This window comes from Bufo bufo, chromosome 4 (assembly GCF_905171765.1).
Source record: "Bufo bufo chromosome 4, aBufBuf1.1, whole genome shotgun sequence".
Classification (NCBI taxonomy): Eukaryota; Metazoa; Chordata; class Amphibia; order Anura; family Bufonidae; genus Bufo; species Bufo bufo.
This window is the reverse complement of record NC_053392.1, coordinates 169,385,530-169,400,467: the sequence shown is the minus strand read 5'-3', so window position 1 is coordinate 169,400,467 and position 14,938 is coordinate 169,385,530. Positions and strand designations below refer to the sequence as shown.

General features: G+C 43.6%; 1 protein-coding gene across 1 annotated transcript in view; it reads right to left on the bottom strand.

Moving 5' to 3' along the window:
- The window catches only part of MED12L (mediator complex subunit 12L), a 692,480-nt gene that overhangs the window by 160,251 nt on the left and 517,291 nt on the right, over positions 1-14,938 (bottom strand). The window contains exons 21-22 of the mRNA XM_040429951.1: positions 11,912-12,139; positions 4,593-4,734 (exon numbers count right to left, since the gene is read on the bottom strand). Of these exons, the coding sequence (XP_040285885.1) occupies positions 4,593-4,734; positions 11,912-12,139 (370 nt within the window). The remainder of the gene's footprint in view (positions 1-4,592; positions 4,735-11,911; positions 12,140-14,938) is intronic.

Genomic DNA, 14,938 nt, shown 5'->3' with positions numbered 1-14,938 from the left:
CTGTAAAGCTCCATTCAGACGTCCGCATGATTTTTACGGATCCACTGATAGATGGATCGGATCCGCAAAACGCATCCGGACGTCTGAATGAAGCCTTACAGGGGCATGATCAATGACTGTGGTGATCACCCCATATAGACTCCCTGATCACCCCCCTGTAAAGCTCCATTCAGATGTCCGCATGATTTTTACGGATCCACTGATAGATGGATCGGATCCGCAAAACGCATCCGGACGTCTGAATGAAGCCTTACAGGGGCATGATCAATGACTGTGGTGATCACCCCATATAGACTCCCTGATCACCCCCCTGTCATTGATTACCCCCCTGTAAAGCTCCATTCAGACGTCCGCATGATTTTTACGGATCCACTGATAGATGGATCGGATCCGCAAAACGCATACGGACGTCTGAATGAAGCCTTACACGGGCGTGATCAATGACTGTGGTTATCACCCCATATAGACTCCCTGATCACCCCCCTGTCATTGATCACCCCCCTGTCATTGATCACCCCCCTGTCATTGATCACCACCCCTGTCATTGATCACCCCCCCTGTCATTGATCACCCCCCCTGTCATTGATCACCCCCCCTGTCATTGATCACCCCCCCTGTCATTGATCACCCCCCCTGTCATTGATCACCCCCCCTGTCATTGATCACCCCCCCTGTCATTGATCACCCCCCCTGTCATTGATCACCCCCCTGTCATTGATCACCCCCCTGTCATTGATCACCCCCCTGTAAGGCTCCATTCAGACATTTTTTTGGCCCAAGTTAGCGGAATTATTTTTTTTTTTTCTTACAAAGTCTCATATTCCACTAACTTGTGACAAAAAATTAAATCTCACATGAACTCCCCATACCCCTCACGGAATCCAAATGCGTAAAATTTTTTAGACATTTATATTCCAGACTGCTTCTCACGCTTTAGGGCCCCTAGAATGCCAGGGCAGTATAAATACCCCACATGTGACCCCATTTCGGAAAGAAGACACCCCCAGGTATTTCGTGAGGGGCATATTGAGTCCATGAAAGATTGAAATTTTTGTCCCAAGTTAGCGGAACGGGAGACTTTGTGAGAAAAAAATAAAAAATATCAATTTCCGCTAACTTGTGCCAAAAAAAAAAAATTTCTATGAACTCGCCATGCCCCTCATTGAATACCTTGGGGTGTCTTCTTTCCAAAATGGGGTCACATGTGGGGTATTTATACTGCCCTGGCATTCTAGGGGCCCCAAAGCGTGAGAAGAAGTCTGGTATCCAAATGTCTAAAAATTCCCTCCTAAAAGGAATTTGGGCCCCTTTGCGCATCTAGGCTGCAAAAAAGTGTCACACATCTGGTATCGCCGTACTCAGGAGAAGTTGGGAAATGTGTTTTGGGGTGTCATTTTACATATACCCATGCTGGGTGAGATAAATATCTTGGTCAAATGCCAACTTTGTATAAAAAAATGGGAAAAGTTGTCTTTTGCCAAGATATTTCTCTCACCCAGCATGGGTATATGTAAAAAGACACCCCAAAACACATTCCCCAACTTCTCCCGAGTACGGAGATACCAGATGTGTGACACTTTTTTGCAGCCTAGGTGGGCAAAGGGGCCCATATTCCAAAGAGCACCTTTCGGATTTCACTGGTCATTTACCTACTTACCACACATTAGGGCCCCTGGAAAATGCCAGGGCAGTATAACTACCCCACAAGTGACCCCATTTTGGAAAGAAGACACCCCAAGGTATTCCGTGAGGGGCATGGCGAGTTCCTAGAATTTTTTATTTTTTGTCACAAGTTAGTGGAAAATGATGATTTTTTTTTTTTTTTTTTTTTCATACAAAGTCTCATATTCCACTAACTTGTGACAAAAAATAAAAACTTCCATGAACTCACTATGCCCATCAGCGAATACCTTGGGGTCTATTCTTTCCAAAATGGGGTCACTTGTGGGGTAGGTATAATGCCCTGGTATTTTAGGGGCCCAAATGTGTGGTAAGGAGTTTGAAATCAAATTCTGTAAAAAATGACGAGTGAAATCCGAAAGGTGCTCTTTGGAATATGGGCCCCTTTGCCCACCTAGGCTGCAAAAAAGTGTCACACATCTGGTATCTCCGTACTCAGGAGAAGGTGGAGAATGTGTTTTGGGGTGTCATTTTACATATACCCATGCTGGGTGAGATAAATATCTTGGTCAAATGCCAACTTTGTATAAAAAAATGGGAAAAGTTGTCTTTTGCCAAGATATTTCTCTCACCCAGCATGGGTATATGTAAAAAGACACCCCAAAACACATTCCCCAACTTCTCCTGAGTACGGAGATACCACATGTGTGGCACTTTTTTGCAGCCTAGGTGGGCAAAGGGGCCCATATTCCAAAGAGCACCTTTTGGATTTCACTGGTCATTTACCTACTTACCACACATTAGGGCCCCTGGAAAATGCCAGGGCAGTATAACTACCCCACAAGTGACCCCATTTTGGAAAGAAGACACCCCAAGGTATTCCGTAAGGGGCATGGCGAGTTCCTAGAATTTTTTATTTTTTGTCACAAGTTAGTGGAAAATGATGATTTTTTTTTTATTTTTTTTTTTTCATACAAAGTCTCATATTCCACTAACTTGTGACAAAAAATAAAAACTTCCATGAACTCACTATGCCCATCAGCGAATACCTTGGGGTCTCTTCTTTCCAAAATGGGGTCACTTGTGGGGTAGTTATACTGCCCTAGCATTCTAGGGGCCCAAATGTGTGGTAAGGAGTTTGAAATCAAATTCTGTAAAAAATGACGAGTGAAATCCGAAAGGTGCTCTTTGGAATATGGGCCCCTTTGCCCACCTAGGCTGCAAAAAAGTGTCACACATCTGGTATCTCCGTATTCAGGAGAAGTTGGGGAATGTGTTTTGGGGTGTCTTTTTACATATACCCATGCTGGGTGAGAGAAATATCTTGGCAAAAGACAACTTTTCCCATTTTTTTATACAAAGTTGGCATTTGACCAAGATATTTATCTCACCCAGCATGGGTATATGTAAAATGACACCCCAAAACACATTCCCCAACTTCTACTGAATACGGAGATACCAGATGTGTGACACTTTTTTGCAGCCTAGGTGGGCAAAGGGGCCCACATTCCAAAGAGCACCTTTCGGATTTCACTCGTCATTTTTTACAGAATTTGATTTCAAACTCCTTACCACACATTTGGGCCCCTAGAATGCCAGGGCAGTATAACTACCCCACAAGTGACCCCATTTTGGAAAGAAGAGACCCCAAGGTATTTCGTGATGGGCATAGTGAGTTCATGGAAGTTTTTATTTTTTGTCACAAGTTAGTGGAATATGAGACTTTGTAAGAAAAAAAAAAAAAAAAAAAAAAATCATCATTTTCCGCTAACTTGTGACAAAAAATAAAAAGTTCTATGAACTCACTATGCCCATCAGCGAATACCTTAGGGTGTGTACTTTCCGAAATGGGGTCATTTGTGGGGTGTTTGTACTGTCTGGGCATTGTAGAACCTCAGGAAACATGACAGGTGCTCAGAAAGTCAGAGCTGCTTCAAAAAGCGGAAATTCACATTTTTGTACCATAGTTTGTAAACGCTATAACTTTTACCCAAACCATTTTTTTTTTACCCAAACATTTTTTTTTTATCAAAGACATGTAGAACAATAAATTTAGAGCAAAATTTATATATGGATGTCGTTTTTTTTGCAAAATTTTACAACTGAAAGTAAAAAATGTCATTTTTTTGCAAAAAAATCGTTAAATTTCGATTAATAACAAAAAAAGTAAAAATGTCAGCAGCAATGAAATACCACCAAATGAAAGCTCTATTAGTGAGAAGAAAAGGAGGTAAAATTCATTTGGGTGGTAAGTTGCATGACCGAGCAATAAATGGTGAAAGTAGTGTAGGTCAGAAGTGTAAAAAGTGGCCTGGTCATTAAGGGTGTTTAAGCACTGGGGGCTGAGGTGGTTAAGTGCACTTGTATTTGTTCCTGTTCAATTTTCTGTTATTTAATTATTTATTTATTTATTAGTCATGTTGAATTTTGTGTTATTTAATTATTTATAATTTTATCCTGTTAAATTTTGTGTTGTAAAATGTTATTTGTTCAGTAAAGGGGTTGGATTTAAAATAAACGTTATTTTTTAAAAGCATTAACTTTGACTTCTTTCATTCTTTCAACATATTTTTGGTTATATGACTAAAAGATTATTGCTCGGGGGGGGCAGGTTGGGGTGACACCATTTTCTACCGCACCGGGTGACACCAGCCCTAGCAACGCCACTGTTGTATCCTGAGGACATTGTATCTTGTGGGATCAGTGTATATTTTTGTCTGAAATGCTGCAGCGTTTCAGACTAAAACATAGCTGTCTATAATCTGTTGGGATTTCATGAGGCCCATGATGACTTGCCAACTTGTGCCATGCATGCTCCTAGTGAACAATCATTAGAGTCTACGTAGAAAATAATGAACACTTTGTAGTAGCTTTATATACGGTAAGTAGAAATAAGCTCTTGATATTTATTTCATTGGGATGTTACCTGTAGACACAGAGAAAAGCAAGCATATTGGTATAACATCACTTACGTCCACGCTGCAGAGTAAATCGTTGAAGCCCCACACATGATTGGAGGAGCAACAGAGAGCCTTCAGGACTCCCAACCATTCTGAGCTCAATATGGTACAGCAGGCCGTCAGCTCAGCACACAGGTTAGATATATCATTGATCCTACAGAAATAAGACATTGCATTAATGAGCGATGATAAATCATAAGATAAGGATGAAAAAATAATTAATCACAATGGGTGCCAAAAATGAGAAGACTGATGTCCCAGGTTATTTATAAGCACAGCAAAACCATACTGCAAAAAAAAAAAAAATTTGAACCCTTTCAACCTTATAGAACTATAAAAGCCTGTATTGTACCTAACAGAGCATATACAGTAGGTTCTTTATCTTCAGTTCTTTTCAGGATTGCTGGCTGCCAAGTACTTGTTATATACAATATTTATATTCCGTATATGCTATACCTAGAATAGAAGCTTTTCCTGGAACATATATTCATAATGTACAGTACATGATGTACACAATTAAGGCATTCAGAATTTTGGTAAAACAGTCTATTGTTCGAGCAAGATGAATAGTTAAAGAGGTTTTCTGGGATTTTTATATTGATGGCCTATCCTCAGGAAATCACATCAAAGCAGCAACACTTTAACATAATTTTCAGAAAACCCTGCGGTTTTGCAACAATTTTCTGCAAGTCCTACAATAGTACCATGAGACGTTGTAACGGATCTCCTGGCACCCCGACTGGCTACCTCCGTTGATAGATGCTCCTAGTGCTTCCCGAGGACTCCAAGGACTCTGCTCGACACCGTAACCACCACAGGAACAAGGAACAGGAACAGCTCTTACAAGAGCTACGGGTTATAGCCAGGGGAGTATACAGCGTATAGCAATCCCCACATACATGAGACGAGGCTCTATGTTGAATGTAAAGCAGGAACTCACTTTATTGAAGATCAACTCAGTATATATACAGTTCAAGAAGTCTAACAACATAACGCAATCAACCATGAACAACATGCAACCAGACATCTTCACCCCCTCCATAATGAATGAATAGGGATAGAGGAGACACATGTGATGGGATTATCTCCTGAGTGTATCATAGGGTGATCTACTCATCTAGGAGTTGGCTGCTCCTAGAGTCAGCTATCTTAATCCCATCACTAACACAATCAGTGGGAGTCTCAGTGCAGAGTTAACCCTTTTTGTGTTGCTGAATTCACACCCTCCACCTTTATTGGGCAATAGGAAATATGTGGCATATAAATTCCACACGTAAATCAGGGTTCATAGTTCCTTGCAACCCCAAAAGGTCTGAGGGGGGTCTCAATAGTTCTGGGTCTGTAGGAAGGAGGCTGGCCCTCAGGCTTCTCCAGCAGCCCCAGTGACTGTTCAGTCCATCACATTTTTTCCCCTCCAAACAGTAGACTAACCAGGCACCTGACCTCCTGTCGGTTGGTGCCTGAGTTAGTCGAGTAGCACACTCATAAACAAACACTGGTCCTGTTGAACTCTGGGGCCTGGCTCTGTTCTGTATGTCCCCAGCTGTTGAGTGGGTGTCTGCTACTCCTTGCTTCATTGTTGTTCTCTAGCTTGGAGCTGTGGGTACTTGGTAGGCAGAGGGCAACTGCGCTCTTCCCAGATGCCAGCTCTTCCGCTGGGGTAGCCTGTGGGGAGTCAGCATCTGGACAAGAGGATAGGGGAGGGCAGAGGCCGACTGCGCTCTGCCCAGATGCCAGCTCTTCGTCTGGGATGGGGTCAGGCAATTCTACCCCCAGGACCTTGTTGCGGATCGGCTGTGGAGAGGAGGGATTGCTTAAATCCTCCTCCTGGCATTCTTGCAGGGTTGGTGGGGGATCTGTACCGGCTGTCCAGCATCCCTGTAGGTCTGGTGCAGAGACCGCGGTCCCATCTGCACCATCGGAGTTAGGGGTGCTGTCCCCCTGTGGTTGGGGAGAGAGACCGGTTATCTCCTCTCCCTTAAAGGTACACTGCCGCTGGAGAATGGAGACGATGCTCTCCTCTCCCTAAAAAACATACTGCCGCTGGGGAGCAGGACCGATTGTCTCGACTCTTGGTAATGCGGCCTGGTGCTGGGTAGTGGGTGCAACCATCTCCCCTCCAAGTGATGCTGGTTGCTGCAGGGACGAGGGACCGACAATCTCCTCTCCCTGTGAACCTGTCTGCCGCTGGGGAGAGAGACCGGTTGTCATCTATCCCTGTAAAGTAAGCTGCCGACGGGGAGTCAGACCGACTGTCTGGATTCCGGGTAACGCTGGCTGTAGTTGGGGATCTGGGCCGGCTGCCCAGCATCCCTGTCGGGCCGGTGGAGAGACTTCGGTCCCATCTCTACCTGCTGTCGGGAGGTCTTTCCAGAACCAGTCGATGAAGTTCCCTACTTTGGGAGTTGGTAGGGAAGCAGGGGGTATCGCCGCCAAGTCTTCCCAGTTGTAGCAGGTCAGATCTGGCTCTGCTTGTCGGGTAGGTTGGGGATGAATGGAGCTAAGCAGGTGTTGGTAGGTCTGCTGCAGCTCCCACTCCCTTGTTACCAGGTGGGTCATGTCTTTGCTCACCTCCCATCCGTCAGCATAAACATGCATGCCCATCCGGTAGTCGTAGATGTCCCAAAACCTAGACTCCTCTGTGTTGCCGATATCAATGTCCTCCTCTAAGGCCTCCCATAGTAACCCAGGTCCATCATAATCCTTCCCTTTAGGTAAGTCGTGCTCGGCCGTCCAGGGGGAATGTTGAATGACATGCCACCTTAGGGCCCGGTAAGCATCCTCTAGCCAAAGCTCCTTACATACAGGCTCTGGAGCTCTGTTACCCACTCGTCCAAGGGCTGCTCTCCCAAGAGACCCATCCGCATCGCTACACGCTTCTGTAGCCGCTGCTCATAACTGGGGAGACTCTCACCTCGCCGCCGCTGGGCATTTTCCAGGGCATCATACCAGACTTCCTTTCTGTCTGCATCCCTGTAGTCCACGGCCGCCTACCCCTCCTCGTCATGGAGCGCTGTCCAAAGACTAGTTGATTCCATCCTGCTGTATCCAGGGGCGCTGTACTAGCATTGCCCTCAATATACTCCAGGAATGATGTCTCCGAGCTGCTTCTCCTCGCACTAGGACGCCATCCCACTGCTGCCACCAATGTAACGGATCTCCTGGCCCCTCGACTGAGTACCTCCGTTGATGAATGCTCCTACTGCTTCCCGAGGACTCCAAGGACTCTGCTCGACACCGTAACCACCACAGGAACAAGGAACAGGAACAGCTCTTACAAGAGCTAGGGGTTATAGCCAGGGGAGTATACAGCGTATAGCAGTCCCCACACACATGAGATGAGGCTCTATGTTGAATGTAAAACAGGAGCTCACTTTATTGAAGATCAACTCAGTATATATACAGTTCAAGAAGTCTAACAACATAATGCAATCAACCATGAACAACCAGACATCTTCACCCCCTCCATAATGAATGAATAGGGAGAGAGGAGACACATGTGATGGGATTATCTCCTGAGTGTATAATAGGTTGATCTACTCATCTAGGAGTCGGCTGCTCCTAGAGTCAGCTATCTTAATCCCATCACTAACACAATCAGTGGGAGTCTCAGTCCCCATAGTTCTGGGTCCGTAGTCTGTAGGAAGGAGGCTGGCCCTCAGGCTTCTCCAGCAGCCCCAGTGACGGTTCAGTCCGTCATAGACATACACTCAGATTATGCAGCAAAGCTGCACCAATGAGCACAGGACTAGGTTAAGAAAATGGTTCCCTGCTGGAAAATTTAATTGGGGGGAAATCATCATGAGGGTGATATTTCAAATCAGCTTTGCTTGAGTCTGTTTTGGTATACATGATATGTTTCATGGTGTTTGTTACATTCAGTGCACCTTGATACCTAACACTTAGGGGGTTAATTACTATCCAGAAATACACCTATATTAGGCGTATTTCTGGCACTGTGGTGCAAAGGTTATTTATGCTGCAATCTGCGACTTTTCCCAACTCACGCCAGGTCTAAAAAAGTGGGCAGGGAAGGGGATAGTCTCCCTTAGTCTCCAAATGCTACCCCAGTTTTTGCACTCGATGTCCTATTGGAGTAAGTTTGTTTTTTCTAATCTCAGTGATAAATCTGCAGCAAAACGAATTAACATATCTAACCACTTCCACTTTTTATCACCCACTTTTCACACATGGAGTAAGTGAAAAAATGAAAAAGGTGCAAATGTTGTTCAAATAAGCCCAATAGGATACAATACACTATTTTGCAACATTTTACTGTAGAGCACTGTAAGATTGTAAGCTGTTGTGCTGCACCGCAGGCGAGTCCGTACCACGCACACAAACAATTGTTCGTGTTTTTTAGGGTAATAACAGGTAATAATAATCTGGCAGTTTAGTTGTGCCCGCCAGTAGGTAAATTACAGCATTTTCCTTCTACATCCATAGGAGGGCGCCGTGCTGTGCAGCAAAAGGGTCTCAGCCTTCGGGCTGGGTGTATGTAAATTTATTTTATGTTCCCAACATTTGTGGTTGCGTTCATTATCACGTTTTAGTAAAATTCTGTTTTGGCAAAAGCTGGTGTTGGAGTTGCTTTCCTCGTTCGTGACTTCTCTGTATCCTGAGGAGCCCACCCCGGTACACGGCTTACACATCCTAACCAGCGTTATCACTGTGTGGTATGGTGCCTGCACTACATCCTGCCGCAAGACCCTCCAGAGTATTGTGAAAGCAGCTGAGAAGATGGTCTGCACCTCTCTCCCTTCTCTCCAAGACATACATAGCACCCACCTCACTTGGAAAGACCTGGGCATGGCAAGTGATCTTATTCCACTAAATAGCTTCTTCAGCCTGCTGCCATCAGGGAGGAGACTTTGGAGTCTTCGGGCCAGAACCAAATTAAGGGACAGTTCCATCCACCAGGCTGTCAGGATGCTTAAGGGCTGTTTCATACGAGTGAGTCCATTGCGGGAATAATATTCTGTGCGTGAGCATGAACCACTGTCAGGGTTGCCAACCATTCAGAAATTTCTGGACAGTCCGTTTCCTGTGTCCGTGAAAAAAAAAAGTTGTGTCCGTGATTTTTTATGCTGGTGGTACTTGACTAGATTATTTTGGTGGTAATTACCATCATTTTACAGCTGACAGTAAATGCTGGTATTGAGTACTTATCAGTATACCGAGCTATAGATATATAGTTTTTATAATCTTTATCATTCAATTTGTCCGTAAAAATGTTGGCTGTCCGTGATTTTGGGCAAAGTTGTCCAGAAAAAAGAAAAATTCTGGTTGGCAACCCTGACCACTGTTCTGGACCGTTGCAGGAGCGCCTGCCATTATCATGATTTATAATGGCATGTGCATCTACATGACCTTACTTCTACAGAATCATACTGATAGCTTTATGTCACTAAGATCCTGTGGAAGTAAAGTCATGTAGAGGCACACAGCTTTATAATCATTATAATGCTACGTGCTCCTGTAAGTCCAGAACAAAGGAACTCACACTCTGAGTGGGATTCCTGCAATGGACTTGCTCATGTGAAACTCTCCTTCTGCCTTGCCCCCCCCCCCCCCTATTAATACCTGACTTTGCTATCATCAAGAGCTGGTTATGTATAAAAATATTTTAGCAGTCTATAAGCTCATCCAATTCGCACTACATATTTATATTTTTTTATATTTCGACTAGTGTGTATCAGTCATAGATTGCATGCCTAGTGTTTATTAAATGTTTAATGTTTATGGCTACTCCATGGGTTTGAAAGTAATGACATTTCAATTCTCTGTATGTCTTGCATATATTGCTGTATTGACAATAAAGTGGACTTTGACTTGGCGGCATGAATTGTGGGTGGCTGCATATGTTGTGCTGGAGTGTTTATGAAGGTGGTAGCAGTTAGTGTACTGTATGTAGTTGGTAGTATTCATTGTACTTAGGGAAGGTGGTAGCATTATTTAGGCTACTTTCACACTAGCGTTTTTACTGGATCCAGCAGAGTTCAGCAAAAACGCTTCCGTTACTGATAATACAACTGTCTGCATCTGTTATGAACAGATCCAGTTGTATTATCTTTAACATTGCCAAGACAGATCCATCATGAACTCCATTGAAAGTCAACGGAGGACGGATCCGTTTTCTATTGTGGCAGATTGTGGCAGAGAAAACGGATCCGTCCCCATTGACTTGCATTGGGGGTCTTGCTCCGCATCCCAGGACGGAAAGCAAACTACAACATGTTACGGTTTGCTCTCTGGTATGGAATTCTGTTCTGTTCAGTTTTGTCCCCATTGACAATGAATGTGGAAAAAACCGAAGCGTTTTTTTCCGGTATTGAGCCCCTATGACTAGTGTTGGTCGAGCACCAAAGTGCTTGTGTGCTCTGGTGCTCGAATAGAACACTTCCTGATGCTCGGGTGCTCTACAGAGCACCGGAGCACAATGGAAGTCAATGGGAGAACCCGAGCATTAAACCAGGCACCCCCTGCTCTGAAGAGGGGAGGGTGTTGGGACTCTAGTTCTGCTTAGGAGTCCCTGCTCTGACTCCATATATAGCTATGTCCATATATGGAGTCAGTGTTTGGGGACACCCCACTGTATTTAAATCTAATTTAGCCTCTATTTCTAAAATGTTTCTGGTGGGATTCGAACTCATAACCTTCTACATTACAGCCAAGAATCTTAACCAGTACACTATAGAACTGCATGGCCAGTTACTTTTAAAAAAAGAAGAGACTTCTGCTGTATAGGAATACTTACTAGTAGTAAGTATTCCTATACAGCAGAAGTCTCTTTTTTTTTTTTTTTTGGTTAACATTCTGGGCTGTAATGTAGAAGGTTGCGAGTTCTAATCCTGCCAGAAACTTTTCAGAAATAGAGACTAAACAAGATTTAAATACACTGACTCGAGCACAAGCGATATTCGGCCGAGCATAACAATGCTCGTCCAACACTACCTATGACGGATCTCAATACTGGAAAACTAAAACGCTACTGTGAAAGTAGCCTTATGTGGTATGTTGGTGATGCCATAAATTCTACTCTGCATGGATGAATTAATTATACGGTGTGTGGCAGTATTAATAGGCCAGTAAATAGATGCATCAATTTACCTTTACATAGTTGCATTATATGGGTTGTCCAAGATAACAACATTGATGACCTGTCCCTAGAATAGGCCACCATTATGAGATTGGTTGGGGTCTGGATCACAGCATCTCCACCAATCCGGTGTCTGGAGAGGCTCGGGTATCCAGGAACGTCATATTCTCATTAATGGTTACACAGTAGTGATAAATTCCCTTGTATAAATGCAACTGTACACAGAGCTTACCTTTCTGTATCTTGGTGCCCCATACAAACATTCATGAGGACATTACATACAAAACTGTAGCGATTTGCTGCATTTTCACTGAGAATCTTTCCCAGCATCATGTGGTTAATATTGTGAACAGAAGGGTCCTCTATAAAGTCTGCCATGAAGTCTGGATCCCACAACACATTAGAGTTGGAAGGCTGCACGCTGCTGTATATTGTCTGCTTTACCTTAGAACAAGCACTACTGGAGAGGAGGAAACAATGGAGACAGAAGGTTATTTCTAATCAGTTAAAATTTAGAGAGGAACTTGAGCTGTTTACAGAAGCAATACCATTGTGTCAAGGTGATCCCTGAACCTGGCATTAGGCAGTGACCATTACTGGCAGCTCTCAGTGGAGATACAAATATGTAATGAAGATAATGGATGGCTGAAATCTCATTAATTGATTTAAATTAATGGTACAGATTTCTGTGAACCAGAAACAGCAACAAGCTTTGGGTACTCAAGCCGGGACAGAGGGCTGAAGTGTAGGTTTAGTTTTATTTTCACACGGCAGCCAGCGCCCCGTAATCGAATCACCTATAGGAAAAGGGTGATGGCCTCTCTGGTGGCCGGGACCGTGGGAGTGCGCATAACACACTGTTTTTTTCTATAGTGTGCAACAATGACCGCAGCTGCTGGATTTGCAGGGTCGTCGTAACCATGGAAATGAGAAATGTATAATGTGATGGAAAAATGAATCAAGCAAGCAAAAGAAGCTATATGCAAAATCACAATACATTAGTAAGTGCCTTTTATTAACTTCTAATCAAATTGAAGGCCCTCGATGGGACCCTCGGGATAATTTCAACAAAATCCCAAACGGTCAACTGACCAAAAAGAAATCCCTTTAGGGGTCCCAACCCAATATATGTACAAATTAAAACTACATCTTTATTTTGTCATCCTTAAAACCTTATAAATGTGAGAAAAAAAAGGAAAATCATGTGTAAATAAAACTATCAGAGGACAGTGGAACAGGGTCACCAATAGTTATTATAAACTGGAGGGAGGGAGATATTTGTGCATGAACTCTCCTTTTTGTGTTTAAATAAACACTATTTTTATTTCCTTTGTGTGGTGTTGTTATTATGAGTATGTATTCACTGTCTATTTACACTATATAGTGCCTTCTTCAGACACTCTCTGCTACTACTCGGCAGATATTATATTGGGTGGGGGTGCAAATACACCAGCTGTATTTGGTCTTAGATGTGTGCTACCAATGCTATTCTATAACCATGATAATTCTATTAGATGTCAGTGCTGCTCAGATAGACCACATTATCTGACGGTCTGTTATCATGCCGCTTCATTATTCTTGTAAGCTGCATTCTGTTGTCAAACGCCTTGCATATTATAAATGCACACTGCTGGATACATATTCACACAAGCCTACATTGCTCAGTCCGATACAATGTGGCTACCACACTGATACAGAGTATCTTCTATACACACACAATTCCACAATTCAGGCACTGGGTGTAAAGATCACACACATATAATAATAAAAAATAAAAAAATAATGGCTGCACACACATATAAGCAGTAAAGCTGAGAAATGGGGATCATTCTAAATTCAAGTGGTATTATACCTACTATAAATGGATCAATGGAAGCTCTTAGCGCACATTTTGATCAAACTTGTGTCGGGCCCATCTACCAGGCGTCAAGGTGGCTTCCGCGGACGGGTCCCTATCACTAATATACCGCCTCTCTTGGACTTATCCAAGTCCACATTATCAGGGCAGTGAAGGAACCAGCTACATTTGTACTTTGCTCAGAAGCCCCAGTGTTTGCTTTATAGATATGCACCTATGACTATGAATAAGAATATGCCAGTCTAAATTTTCTTGTAATATATCACACACATACACCTACCATTGCACATATGCCCTCTCACTCTCCCTGTATTGATTGATTTAAACCCTCCACTGTCCTCTGCCTAAAACTAAATGCACTACACCACCCCTCCCGAAGTGTTTCGCCAGGGGAGATAAGGGTACTGGCGTCCGTGCTCTTGACATAGCCCTGTTAAATAAACATTCATTCCCTGCCCTCCTTCCATTTATTAACTCCCTCTACATGATAAATGCCATTTGCTGAAGTGAGACAACCCCTTTAAGGACGAGCACATGTACTGCCTAGCGAACAAAGCATTTACATATATATTGTGTTCTGATCGAGTGGACACAGGAGCTTTGCCAGCTCAATCAGTAAAGGGACCTGGCTGTGACTGACAGCCAGGCCCCTGCTGTATCCCATGGAATTTCTGAAAACAGAGATTCTGGCAGATTCATTTCTAAGATTCTGCAATTGATGTTGACCACGGCATCCAAGGGCTTTACAGAGGGAGAGGGCTTCCTTTGTATCTCCATTGGCTCCCTGTGATGCAATCATAGGGTGCTGATGGTTTCCATGGCACCCAGAAGCCTTCTAAAGGCCTCCTGGCCTATCCTGTCAAGTTAACACCATAAAAAAAATTACGGGAACAGCTATTTCTTGGTCACCTCACTCCCAAAAATCACAATATCAAGAGATCAAAAAGTTGTATTTGTAGTTAGAGATGGCCTTACGGTTCACCCGGCAGTCGTTTCGCGGTTCGCCGAACATGCGAACATATGGCGATATTCGCGCCCGCCATATTCTTTTACATTGTGAAGAACTTTGACCCATGACACATCCATCAGGTGGTACAGGACAGCCAATTGAGACATTTCAGCACATGGACATACCCCCTACCTTATAAATAAACCTGATCTGGCCGCCATTTTACATTCTGTCTTTTGCCAGTGTAGGGAGAGGTTGCTGTGTGGAGCAGGGACAGGCTGTTAGGGACACCAAACGCTAGCTAATAGGGCCACAAAAGTCATTTTAAGGACTAGTATAGGTGTGCTATCGGTAGATGTGATAAACAGAGGGGTGTGATATACTTATAATATACTTTTATAATGAGTCAAAAACACATAGATCTATATAGTGATCACCTGGAAGTCAGGGGC